Below are 14461 nucleotides of genomic sequence, written 5' to 3'. Positions count from 1 at the left end.
ACTATAAAATAATAAAAAATATATATAATAATGATAATAATAATAGTAATAAAAATTATAATAATAATTTTATATGTTAAATGTGAAATTTTGAATTTTGAATTTTCTTGTAAAATAAAATATTAAAATAAAAAAATAAACATTTTGTACAGTTTTTGCTTGTTTGTAAGTCTGCACAGTTTGGCCCCAAAATATGTGATTACCGGTATATATAAAAAACGCTATAATAATGATAATATTAGTAATAATAATTAATGTTATTTTATGTTTGTTACAAAAAATATTAAACAAAATGAGACGTGTGAAGAAAAAATGGAATAATAATAACAATTATTATTATTTTATTTTAAATATTTTTTTACAGAGCAACAGTAAAATTGGAATATTAATGTCCATGGTATTAATTTCCTAATTTTCAAAGGTTAAACCGCTTTTATTTTGCTGGAAAACCACAGGCAGCCCTTAAAGCTTAATAAAAGGTTTATAAGCACTTCTTATTACAAGTTTGTGAACATGTTTGGCGCATGTTGTGTTTTCAGATGCAGGTTATGAGCCTCCCAAACTCAGAAACAGAGATGAGTTCACATGAAGCAGAATTTACTGTGAACAAAGATACTGAAAACACCGGATCATGAGCTGCTCGCGTGTCAATGAACACAGTGCCGCGCTTCACTCTTAAACACACAGCGCATTTATTTATCAATAATCACACTAAGCCATATCATGGTTTTCGGTTCATGCAGCTCTAGGCTAAAGGAACGTTGCACAGGTTTTCTGGCTTGTATCATATGTGAGCCTGCAGCACAAAAGCAGTTTTAAGTCGCTGGGGTATATTTGTAGCAATAGCCAACAATACATTGTATGGGTCAAAATTATAGATTTTTCTTTTATGCCAAAAATCATTAGGATATTAAGTAAAGATCATGTTCCATGAAGATATTTTGTAAATTTCCTACTGTAAATATATCAAAACCTAATTTTTGATTAGTAATATGCATTGCTAAGAACGTAATTTGGACAATTTTAAAGGAGATTTTCTCAATATTTAGATTTTTTTGCACCCTCAGATTCCAGATTTTCAAATAGTTGTATCTCAGCCAAATATTGTTCTATCCTAACAAACCTTACATCAATGGAAAGCTATTTATTCAGCTTTCAGATGATGCATACATCTCAATTTCGAAAAATGGACCCTTATGACTGGTTTTGTGCTCCAGGGTCACATATCATCTCTGGCTCTCAGGGCTCTCGCAGCTCTATGTTTAGCATCGTATGAATGTGTGGCATTATTCACTAATGCAGTCATGTCTATTAAAGACTCCTGTCAGCGAACTAGTGAAGCTGTCAGCATAACGCTTCCCTTGAGCTGAAATACTAGCTACAAACACATCTTTGAGTTAATGTCTGTTAGCGTCGGCTCTGTTTGTTTGACCAGCGCTCGTGTGATGTGGTCACATTCATTACGCTGATAATGTTAAACCTGTAATTAGCGTCTGGTTGGATCTGAGAGGGCGAATTTCTGCTCTGTTATATGAAGTGACTTTTTGTCTGTTTGTTAGATTTTGTGACGTATTTGAGCTTTTTGAGTGTAAAAATCAACCTGCTGCTTAATCTCACGTTTGTGCTTTAATGTGTTTTAAAAATAGCGTGTGAAACCAATTGCATTTCACTTGCAAACAGTAGTACAGAAAAATGTTGTCGCATGCAGGGTTATTAATGTTAACTAAAACTAAAAATAATAAAACATTTTGCGAATTGAAATAAATCTTAAATAAAGTTTAGTTTAAGTTGGAGTACTGAAATGTATTATAAAATAAATAAAAGCTCAAATTAGAGCAGAAATAAACCTAAATAGTGATATAAACAAGTAAAATAAACAAAAACAAATAAAATTGATAACAGCACAAAACTGAAAGTATAAAATTAAAAGCTAGTTAAAAAGATGGATAAAAACTATAATAAATCATTTTTAAAAATTTGCGCATTTAAAAATAAAGTTACAATAAAATAAAATATAAATTGTAGATGAAAAACAAACTTATTACTGTTAGTTGTGAAGGCAACGTTTCTATTTTTTATTTTATTTTTATATTTATGAAAATTACTAACTGGGAATAAAATAAAATTAAATACTAAATGGAACTAAAACTAAAACTGTAATAAAAAATAAATTAAACCTTAATAGTATTATTTAAAATAAAATAAAAAAGAACTAATAAAAATGATAAAAGCACAAATCAAGATAAACTAAAATTAAAATAAAAAAACGAAATAGTAGTATTTAAAATGAACAAACTAATAAAAATGATAAAAGCACAAATCAAGATAAACTAAAATTAAAATAAAAAAACTAAATAGTAGTATTTAAAATGAACAAACTAATAAAAATGACAAAAGCACATTAAAAGGTACTAAAAAAAAAGTATAAAATAAAAAAATATTTATTCAAAATATGCATAAAAACTATAATAGTATATGAATAATATTCAAATAACACTGGTCACATGATATGTGAAATCAAGTGCACTGCATTGTGTGGTTTGTTGTATAATGCACACTTTAGCAAATGTAGTAGCTCATGCAGGTATTCGATGCACACTGTGGAAATAGCACAGGCAGTATGTTAGTGTGCTATTTTGATTTCTGAACACAGTCCAGGTCTGGATCTGTCCCGGAACATAAAGTCCACTTTTTGGATAAAATCAATGTTTTTTTTGGTCAAATATTTTGTTTCACTTGAAACTGTTACTTTACAAAAGCGAAATGGTTGTTTGTCTTTTAAAGGTCATTTTGTGACTCTTCAGTGTTGATGTGAAGTTCTTCAGTGCACTGGTTCAGCTTCTGCCACGTTTGTGTGAGAAGCGTGCTCGTGTGTGCGTGAGTGTGAGTGAGAGTGTGAGAGTGTGTGTGTGTTTGTGCGTGTGTGTGCGCGTGTGTGTGTGCGTGCGTGTGAGTGTGTGTGTGTGTGTGTTTTAGGCTCTGTTCTGAATGCTGTGCTGTGTTCCATTCCGGATCTTTCCTCCTGTGCTGTTGACTTTAGCTCCCGTCCCAACACCCCTCCGAAACACGAGCGACACAAACAGAGACGTCTGAGCGCTCGCACGGCTTTTACATGTCATAGTGATGACATGGAGACGATAATATTACCCACAATCCCATGGGTGGCAGGTAACCGGATCTGAGTGTGGCGTTGCGAAAGGCAGCAGTTCACCCTGACCTTGTGAGTGTTGCGTGTGTGTCTGTTTGTCTGTGTGTGTGTGTGTGTCTGTGTGTCTGTGTGTGTGTGTGTGTGTGTGTCTGTGTGTGTCTGTGTGTCTGTGTGTGTGTGTGTGTGTGTTTTGTAAAATTATCTGAAAACAATGTTTTGATAGCTGTCAAAAAAGTATTAAACTTATTTTACAGAAATATAATAAAAATATATTCTACATTCCTATTTAGGGAGTAACGCCTTACAAATTAATGATTAATCATTTACATTTTGGAGCTTGTGTTGGGCAAATGGCAGCCCTCTATTGTGTGACTCTGTTTGAATTTCATTCAATTGTAATTCAGTAAATTCCTCTTCCTGTCATTACTATTCAAATTCCATTTCAACATCCTGCGGGGTGTGAGCAGTTCAATTCAAATTCACACTTGTGTGTGTGTGTGTGTGTGTGTCAGATTTAAGGCTGTAAAATGTCTTCTGACACTCTATAATTAGTGTGACTGGTGACCAGATCGACCCACTCACCACCTGTCACAATCAAAAATGTAAAGTAAATGCACACACAGTCAGTGAGTGAGCATTATTAACCCATTCATATACACAATGCATATACAAAAAGGTTACAGTATGTCAATAGAAATTAGATTTTCAGGATATAAACTCTTTAAATAAATCTAGTGTTTTGATTAGAGATGCTGTTTCCTGAGTGGACGAGAACAGGGGTGTGTGTTTTGGAATGCACCCTTGCCTCCTTATCTGGGCCCCTGAGACTCTGTGTGTGTGTGTGTGTGCATGTTTATGTGGTTTATGAGGACACAAATTTGTATAATAACATGGGTATGACATAGGTATTACAACGAGAAGGTGATTTATGAGGACATTTTCAGTGTCCCCGTAATTCAAAAGGCTTATAAATAATTCAGAATGAGTTTTTTTGAAAATCTAAAAATGCAGAAAGTTTCCTGTGAGGGGTAGGTTTAGGGGTAGGGTTGGTGTAGGGCAATAGAAAATACAGTTTGTACAGTATAAAAACCATTACGCCTATGGAGAGTCCCCATAAACCATAAAAACAAACCTGTGTGTGTGTGTGTGTGAGGGGGGTTTGTACAGTATAAAAACCATTACGCCTATGGAGAGTCCCCATAGACCATAAAAACAAACCTGTGTGTGTGTGTGTGTGAGGGGTCGCATATTTACATCTGTAGGTTTTCACTTGCATGTATGGATGTATACTGTTAAATTAGCTACACTGACAAAAAAAAATACATTTGAAACCATTTTCACTAATAAATTGCAGTAAATGTAACAAATAATTGCAGCAAATAACACATTGAATTAAACATGACATTTTTAAACGTGAAATATTTTCTTGTAAAATGTACTGTAATTTTATTTACAACTTTTAACCGTGTAAAAGTGTGATAATGGATAATGGATAACTGATCATGATTATTTTGCTCATTATAATCACGATTGTTCTTTTTTACATTTCATTAGAATTAGAATAGAATAGAATTATTGAACATTTTCATAATCACAAATCAACAGAATGTCCACTCATATGCATGTATTATATTTAAATGATAAATATTAACACTCTCTTTATGTTGTGAAACTGGTAAAATCTTAGAAAATGGTAAAATGTCAAATGAAGAAAAAAGTGAGCCAATCACAGGCAATTATACTTACAATTATTTGAGAGAAGCAGAAATCATGATCAAGATTAAAATATGATTAGTCATAGATCAGCCTCTGTGAAACACAGATATTTAGTAAAAAATTCCGATCCACCTCAAATCAAATTAGCTTTAAATCTCATTCACACTTGCAATCAGTTTGTATGGATTATTTTTATATTTACTTTTATGTAAGTAATTGGTGCCGTGTGATTGGATTGTGAAAAGCAGACTGATATTATTGGTTGGCATTATTGTTCTCCTCCCACATGGCCTTTGTGACATCAGCAGAACGGAATGTCATTTCAGAGGCAGAAAAAAAAAACATTTTGAAAAACAATTTTCTTCAGAATAACATGCACTGATAAACAACAAACTAGATAAATGTAAGTTGTCTAGTTAAGCATTCAAATTGTGCAAATGGACTCAGTGGGTCTTTCTAACCCAGTTTAGTCTGACAGAATTTATAGAGGTTTAATTCTGACCTATTCCAAAACACAAGATCGAGAAATTATGACAAAATCTTCATATTTGTGTGGACTGTCGTTTTAAAAAGACACACACACTTGCAACCCCAAAGTGTGAACCTCTGTCCCGTCTCCTCCACCTCAGTCTCTCTCAAAACAGTCTTTCTCTTTTTCCTTGCCTCCCTCTTTTTTGGTCTCTTCACGCTGGCATGTCTCTCTCTCTTTAACAGAATTGGGTCTTTGTTTTATCTTGGCGGGTGAGTACCAGATCAAACGGCGGGTGTTGAAGGAGGCCCTGAACTGTGGCAACAGAGCCGCTGTTGTAGTAAAGCAGACGAACGTGCCATGTGATCAGAGAGAAAGAGAGGACGAGGTAGAGGAAGGAGACAGATCTGGGTTGCATGTTCAAGAAATCTGATTTGTCAGCCACTGCATATGGACTGCGGTAACACGCTGCGGCGATAACTGCATCCCAGGTCCAGAAGTCCCTCGTAAAAGGAATCTACTAATCGAGAGAGCAAGAGCAAATTATGCTGAGGCTGATAGAGCAATTTAACCACAGCGAAAGTCTGGTTTATCGCTCCGCACTGGAATGTTCCACAGATGTTCTGTGTTTTTGATGTGTGTGACTGAACTGGAAAGGGACTTTTTGGGATATATATAATTATTATGGCGTGTATGTGCGTAGAGCAAAGGGGAATCCTGTGGACTTAACAGGAGCGAACAGGCCAGGAGGGATAGTAAAGAATTATGGGTAATGAGTCAAATTGTCCAATTATTGGGGTTGTTTCGAGCACACAACAAGGGTTTTGGTTAGGTAAAGGAATAACTGATGACATGTTTTTTGAAGAACTGAAGATGTAAGAAGTTTTTAACTGTTACACCTTGGACATGCGTTGATTTTGGATGGGAGTCATTTATTCTGCTTATTTCCATTGTACATGTCTATATATTGTGACATTTTTAAAGTCCTTAAAGCACTCTTGTTTGTACAGCTTCTACCAATAAAGTATCTTGCTTTGAATATTCCAAATCACTGTTGCTGTTTTGGAAAGAATTTTGCTTGAAACCTTGAAGCGTCTATAAGATCATCAGAATAAGGAATTTGTTCATCTTGTGGTATAAGATTCACTTAAAACATATTCCCACAAATGGTATTGAGTTCATCTGAGGGTCCGCTATGATCAATGACTTGGGCAATGTGCTAATTAAACTCTCCTCTTTCATTCCACAGATCCTTCAGAGCAATCCACTGGTGGACTTTCTCCCTCTTCTAGTCCCAATCTAGCTAAAAGGAGCACTGCTATCAACTGGTCTTTTCCTGATAAAATCAAGTCACCACGGACTGTCCGAAAACTGTCCATGAAGATGAAGAAACTGCCTGATCTGAGTCGGAAGCTTAGTGTTAAAGGGACCCCATCTAGCACTGTGGCCATCAGCAATGGCCAATCAGAAACCAGGGCCCACTCACCTAGAGCCAATGGGATGGCAGAGTTGGGCCAGTCCCGGCCCAGACTGTCCCCGGCGGGTGTGACGACTGCAATGGCGAGTGGTAATGTGATTTGGCGATACCATCTGGACAGCAGTGTTTCTTCGCAGCACAACTTTGATAAGAAAAGGAGCAACACCAGTGGCGTTCCCAAATCGGCCAGTAAGGGAGGTTACCTAAGTGATGGAGACTCACCCGAACTTGTAGCCAAGTCAGGAAAGCACGGAAACTCGGACAGAAAGAACGGTAAAGCCCGAGACAGGGATCCCAATGGGAATGGCGGAAGTCCGAAGCTCCCTGGCACGGAGCTGGATATCGATGCCTTCCGTTCGTACAGTTTCTCTGAGCAGCCAAAGTGCCTAACGTACATCTCTGGACTAATGAGTCTGCACTTCTATGGCGCAGAGGACCTAAAGCCACCGCGGGTTGATTCTCGCGACGTCTACTGCGCCATCCAGGTGGACTCTGTAAACAAAGCTCGCACGGCCTTGCTGACCTGTCGGACAGCCTTCCTGGATATGGACCACACCTTCAACATTGAGCTGGAGAACGCTCAGCACCTCAAACTTGTCGTCTTCAGTTGGGAGTCAATTCCGCGAAGGAATCGAGTGTGCTGCCATGGAACTGTGGTTCTTCCGACCTTGTTTCGTGTGAGTAAGACGCACCAGCTTGCGGTCCGCTTGGAACCACGTGGAATGATCTACGTGAAGCTGAGCCTCATGGAGCAGAGGCAAAACTCTCTTGATGGCCCAGAGGGGGATCATGAAATGCAGGTGTTTGGCCTAGAGGCTCGGCGCGTGGTGGAACGGGAAGCTTCAGGATTAATGGTTCCATTGCTCATCGAGAAATGCATCTCTGAGATCGAGAGGCGGGGTTGTCAGGTGAGTAAGTGGAGCGGATCTTTATGGTTCTTTACCCTGCATGCAGTTCCAAACCAAATATCCAATTTAAAGGGGAAGTGTGTGTAATTCTTTTGCTGTCAAAGTACTTAACAAAGTACTTCTATTCATGTTTAATCTGCAACTAGAAGTAAGCCATTGGTATGTTGACTTTTAAAAGAACGTCACACTGTGGCACCTTTAAAAGGGTTGTAGAAGAGTTTGAGAAGTTGACTTTCTAAAGAGTGTCACACTGTGGTACCTTCAAAAGAGTCCTAGAAGAATTTGAGACATTTACTTTCTGAAGAGTGTCTCACTGTGGTACCTTCAAAAGAGTCCTAGAAGAATTTGAGACATTTACTTTCTGAAGAGTGTCTCACTGTGGTACCTTCAAAAGAGTCTTCGAAGAGTTTGGCATGTGACTACCAATGATGGGTCAGAAAGAGCAGTAGGAATGTTTGGGGAAACTTGCTTGGTAATTTGCAGTTGTAATTGGTCCCACTAGTTGCCCAGAAATTACGTATTTTGCCTTGAAGTGTATCTCCATGGCTACGTTCAGACTGCAGGCCTAAAAGTGGCCCAAATACAATTTATACTCGTGTACGAGAAGTGTGAACAGCACAAACCACGTGGAATCTGATCTTTCCAATTCTGGTTTGGGCCACTTCCATATGTCATCCTAAGTCCAATGTTTTGCAGTGTGACCTCAGTCTGAACAGTCATATCGGTTCATGCTGCTTTTTACGTCACTCTGGATGACGGGAGTCATTCCAAAGATTTTACATACCAGAAGTTCTTTGGTCACTTGGTTAATATGGAAGACAGCTGCGGAGGTAGTCAGTGCAGGGACAGTGAGGTTCGCCTAAGTATTACGGTGACGGCTCTCTCCAAGCAAAACTAGAGGAAAAACTGTACAAGACTAGCTTTGCTCTCTTTCCCCTTATCCTCGTCTGGCTTCCATGGCACATCACCTTATAAATAAATGTGTAAATGCTGACTTCAGTGCCTCCATGTTTACTTCCGTATGACAGCCTGCTGCATGCCGCCTTTGTTGTTCTTTTGCGCATGTGGGTAATTTCAGGACCGTTACCAGTTTACACTTGAATCTGATATTGGCCACATTTACAAAATAATGTGAACAGCCGGAAAACTGAGCACTAAAGCTTGGAATGTGATTGTAGCCCATGGGTCTCTTCTGTCATTTGTTAGGCTTCGGTTAAAGTGATCTCGCCAACCGTTCTAAAGTCCTTGTCCATGAACATTACACACTCACACAAACAAGCTTAGCAAGGCCTCTCGGTGGTTTGTGTGCACAGGCATATTGCCAAAGTCCTGGCCATTCATCCCTGTTATACACACACACAATCTGTCTCTGTTACAGTGTCACCCAGAGTTTAATGCTAAGTGTGTCTGCCGTCAACCCACAAAACAACTCCGACTGCTGTTCTCAGATCAGATTTGCCCCTGCAGCTCAATACTCACACATGGAAAATCTGATTCTAGATCAGCTGAGAGAGACTTTCAGCCCATATCGGTGTAAAAATTCTTGTAGGTCCTTTGGGAAAGCTTTAAAGTTCTGCTGGGATCATGAGGGTGTTTTTACCACAGCTGACCCCTTTGTGGAGCTTTGTCAGCCTCCGAATGCTAAATCTGCAGCTAAAGCCCATATATCTGTATATTAAATTTAGCATGGTTTTACTTATTCTTGTGCTACTCCCAATCATCACTTTTTTGAGATGATGCAACCTAGCAAGGTCGTGTGACAACAGTGTAACATACTACAAATGTTTGTTGCACACTGTATAGTGTTTCAGATCCTATTTTAAGTTAGTATGCAGTATGCATTAAAAACTGTGCAGTTTTTCATATTTAGGAGTTGTGAGCCTCGGAACAAACAACTACATTGATTGCCAAACCCAACAAGATGGTTCAAGGATTCATGCAATGTAGTGAGGTCAAGTAACAAGTGCAGCATACTGATTATTGCATACTTTTTAAACTTTTTCCTTGTTTTTATTTTATTTATGCATGCATTTGTTTTATTATGCAATTATATATGTATGGATTTATCTATCTATTTATTTATGCATTATGCATTTATTTATGCATTTGTGTATTTTTGCATTTGTTTATGCATAAATAGTGACAAGTGCAGCATACAAGTTTAAACCGATGATTATTGCATACTTAATACTATTGAATACTATTTTCAAGCTTATTCCTTGTTTTTATGTATTTATTCATGCATTTATTTATGCATTTGTTTATGCATTTGTATATTTATGCATAAATAGTGACAAGTGCAGCATACTATTTCAAAATAATGATTATTGCATACTTCATACTACTGAATACAATGGTTTCTTCATTTTTTAAGCATACACTACATACTGTGCAGTATGTAAGTGCTATTAACCTCCAAACAAACTACACTACACTACTAAAACTGACATTTTTCAGAAGCTCTAGTCTGTGGTATTCCTGATACCAGAGATGCATAAATGTGCAATTATTGCATTTATTTCTGAGATGATAATTAGATGTTTCTTGCCAATGTAAATATGCTTGGTCATGTGACAGCAACATAGTTTAAGTGTTTAGTTTAATAGTCTGCTGTTTAAGACAGTAATTATGGACTGTATACTGCAGTATGTACTGTGGAATTTCACAGTAAATATTCAAAAAATATTCAGTTCAACCAATTGTTCTTGAAATAAGTGAACTTGGTTTAATATCAGAGCTTAGCTGCTCACAGTTCTTTACTAAAGCCTGAACTCAGTATAGTTTGTCTTAAGAAAGCCACTCTTCGGGGCTTCAGGCGCACAACATGCACAGGTCACGTATGCTAAAGGAATGTTTCTTGTGAACTATGGGCAGGGGAAAACCACCAACCTGTGCGGGTAAATGATTAGCTGTGTGCCGTGAGGGTTTTTCCACAGCCCTTCCTGCCTATTTAAAGGAATAGTTCACCTACAAAATGAACATTTTGTCTCTTTTTTTTCTCTGAATTTTTGTTCTTATATGCAGAGTATTCTCTTTTCCATACAACAAAATTGCAATTTATATTTTCAAGATTACACAATAAATTTTTGGGTGAACTGTTCTTTTGAATTCATAACTTTAAAATATACTTTCTGTGCCTCGGAGTTTTGAGTTATGAGGTTCATTTCGAACGGTTATTTTATGAATCAGCCTGTGACCTCTAAAGTTTGACCTACTGAAGAGCAGCTCCGGAAACCAAGCATTGAGTCCATGTTTAGCCATTTGGCTTGTGCCCAAATAAAAAATTCCTCTTTGGGTTTAATGCATGTTACGTTAGCGGTAGCGTTGAATCTGCAGTCACATGCAGAGTTACAGGCGAAGCTAAAATTGAAGACCAACCCAGAACCAGGATGTGTCCTTTACTAGGGGAAGAAAAGAGGAAGGTTTTAGTGGATTCAGGAAACTCTTCAGCTGTTTTTAACAAGACTGTGGTCAAGCTATTATTTCCTCTGGGTGACATTTTTAGAATTACACACACACACACACACACATCACTGGTCTGAATCAAGGTGCTGTTTCACATTGTAGGGAATTTCTTCTGTTTATTGTAGCTTGTGCTTCTAAATCATTGCAGAATGTGCAAGGCTGTGTTTGGAATGAAATGCTAGCTTACTACGTACTAAATTGTGTGCAATATATACTGTATATTAAATACATACATAATTTATATTTATTTAGTCAGTTAGGCCTATGCATTTAGTTTAGCATTTGTTTAATTTTGCATTTATTTACGCACGTATGCATTTATTTATGATTTTTTGCATTTATTTTTGTATTTATTCATGCTTTTATTTATGCATTTATTTTTTTATCCATCTGTTCATTTGTTTATTTATGCATTTCTTTATTTTTGCATTTATTTATGCATTTTTGCCTTTATTTTTGTATTTTTAAATTCTTTTATTTATGCATTTTATTTATGCTTTTATGCATTTATTTGTGCATTTGTTTGTGTTTATGCACTTATGCTTTTGTGCATTTGTTTATTTATGCGTTATGCATTGTCATTGCATAATGCTTATTTAATTTTTAAAAATAGTATGCAGTATATGTAGTGTAGTATGCATTAGGCAGTTGCAATGAGTGCTGAATCTGTTTGGCTCTCTCTGTTCTTAACTCCGCCCACAGCAGGCGCTAGAAGTCATTTGAATTAATGAATGTGTTGTGAATGTGCAGGTTTGTACTGCAGTTGTTTGTCAGACTCTGTGTTGAGCTGGATTGCAGGTGTGAGCTGGTCCGGATTCATGCCAGCTGAGACTCCGGATCTTTCCATACCTGCAGTCTTTCCGACCAGCCAACAGGAAATGTTTTTTAAGAATTGGATAATAAGGAGATGTGCTTCTACGTGCAGGCTGTCATAATTTTACATCTTGTGCAACAAAAAGAAGGCTTAAGTTAAAGACTTTTACTCACATGCACTTGTACTGGTACTGTACTGATACATAGTTGGAGGGAGAAAACCGTTTGATGTCTTTCATTTATCTTTAACCAGGCTTTACATTTCACTCTTTGTCAGACCTTATCGAACATTTCCATCTGTATTTTGCAGGATTTTAATAATAATAATAATAAATATTTTAAGAATGAATGTATTAAATAATTTAATTATTAATTTGAGTATTATATTATTATTATTACTTTAATATTTTAATTAGTTTACACATTTTTTGAGTATTATTATTGTATTATTATATTTTAATAAAAATATGCAACACAGATAAAAATGTGTTCTGACATTTCTCAATAATACTCACAAATTAATAATTAAATTAAAATAATTATTAAATCATTAAATGTGTGTGTGTGTGTATATATATATTTACTAACTGTATACAAAATAGAGCTGATTCCTCTTAATTACTACAGTGGTGGTTTTAATTTCAGCATTGCATGATGGTTCTAGGTGTTGTTGACGGATCAGATTTGTGCTGTTGTATGACGGTTGTGTGTTTGACTGACAGGTGGTGGGTCTGTATCGTCTGTGCGGTTCGGCTGCGGTGAAGAAGGAGCTGCGGGAAGCGTTCGAGAGGGACAGTCACTTCGTCGAGCTCTCGGAAAACAACTTCCCTGATATTAACGTCATTACAGGTACTGAATGTGAACGCTTACATGCACACATGCTACAGTCACACACGTTTGCTGTGATTTCACACTGAACTAAAACCATTTTACTTGAAGTCTAGTTTTGGAGTATTAAGATGAAATGTGAATGAACCTGTGTGTGTGTGTGTGTGTGTGTGTGTGTGTGTCATACGGCCTGTGTGAATGAGATTAACCAGAGGTCAACACAAAGCTTGCAAAATACACACAGTAACAAGGCCAGCAGCTTCTTTGTTTTCAGCTCTATGAGTGTCACAACAAACACACACACACACGCACGCACGCGCACACACACACACACACAGACACACACACACACACACACACATCAAACACACACACATCAAACATACACACATCAAACACACACACAGAAGGAACAGAGTGTAACATTTAGCGGGAAAACTGAGGTCAGTGTTGTAATGAGGACTAGAGCTGTGTGATATATTATGCATGACAATTAAAAAATTTGGGCTTAGTAAGTTTTGTTTTTGTTTTTTTGTGCTTTTATTCATCAAGGACACATTAAATTGATCAAAAGTGACAGTAAAGATTTCTATTTCAAATAAAAGCTGTTCTTCTGAACTTTCTATTCATCTGTGAATCCTGAAAAATAAAATGCATCACAGTTTCCACAAAAATATTGTGCAGCACAACCGTTTTCAACATTGATAATAATCTCTCTGCAGGCGTGCTGAAGGACTTTCTCCGTGAGCTTCCTCATCCTCTCATCACCAAGCAGCTGTACGAGTCTGTTCTGGACTCGATGGCCAAGAGGCCGCTGCAGATGGGAAGCAGCGGCTGCGAGAACGACCCGGCCGACTCGGATCACGCCGTCAGCTCACTGGAGCTCCTGCCGGAGGTTGAGAAGGTACCGGAGCGTTCTGGAAGGAAGCCATCTGCTGTCCTGTTTCTGATCTCTCACACACGTGTGTGTTTGTGCTCAGGCGACCCTGCGGAAGCTTCTGGATCACCTGAAGCGCGTGGCGTCCCATCACGAGGTGAATAAAATGACCTGTCAGAACCTGGCAGTGTGTTTCGGGCCGGTTCTGCTCAGCCAGAGACAGGAGGCGTCCTGCCACGGGAACCGGGTCTTCATCGACTCCGAGGAGCTTGCCAGCGCTCTGCACTTCAAGAAACACATCGAGGTCCTTCATTACCTGCTCCAGCTCTGGCCAGGTGAGACACACACCGTCCCGTTCCACTTCGTTTCAAACCAGTCTTTCTTTCTCACGTGAAACACAAAAGGAGGTGTGAGGCAGAAAGGTGTTGGGATTTTTTCATGGTGCTTCTTCGCAAATTTGTAATGGGAATCATTTATAAATTGATTATGGAAATAAAGAGAAGATTTAAAGTCACCCTGCATTTTTTTATTTAAATTTTTTTTGCCAAAATAAAAGCTATGGTTTAACAAAGCAAAGAAATTAAGACAGTGTTGAATATTAGTGTTGTAATTTTACTGTTGTTCTTTAACAACAATAACAATGATAATAATAATATGTTGTTGTTGTTGTTTAAATTATATAATCTTTTTTTTATTTTACAGTACAATAATCTTATCGAATTTAGTTTAATTTGAACAATTATTTGTTATATATATATAT

At 37.3% G+C, this 14461-nt stretch overlaps 1 protein-coding gene across 3 annotated transcripts in view; it reads left to right on the top strand.

Annotated features, from left to right (window-relative positions):
- LOC107747916 (rho GTPase-activating protein SYDE2-like) overlaps positions 1-14461 on the top strand; it is a 33213-nt gene that overhangs the window by 12237 nt on the left and 6515 nt on the right. For all 3 annotated transcript variants that reach the window (XR_001640851.1, XM_016562526.1, XM_016562525.1), the window contains exons 4-7: positions 6583-7718; positions 12719-12845; positions 13547-13728; positions 13805-14036. Coding sequence is in view for 2 of the 3 variants with exons in the window: in XM_016562526.1 (XP_016418012.1) it covers positions 6583-7718; positions 12719-12845; positions 13547-13728; positions 13805-14036 (1677 nt within the window). In the remaining variant the exon portion in view is untranslated. The remainder of the gene's footprint in view (positions 1-6582; positions 7719-12718; positions 12846-13546; positions 13729-13804; positions 14037-14461) is intronic.

Source organism: Sinocyclocheilus rhinocerous, unplaced genomic scaffold (genome assembly GCF_001515625.1).
Source record: "Sinocyclocheilus rhinocerous isolate Xijiao unplaced genomic scaffold, SAMN03320098_v1.1 scaffold2064, whole genome shotgun sequence".
Taxonomy (NCBI): domain Eukaryota; kingdom Metazoa; phylum Chordata; class Actinopteri; order Cypriniformes; family Cyprinidae; genus Sinocyclocheilus; species Sinocyclocheilus rhinocerous.
Note: the sequence above shows the minus strand (reverse complement) of the source record. Positions and strands in the feature narration are given on the sequence as shown.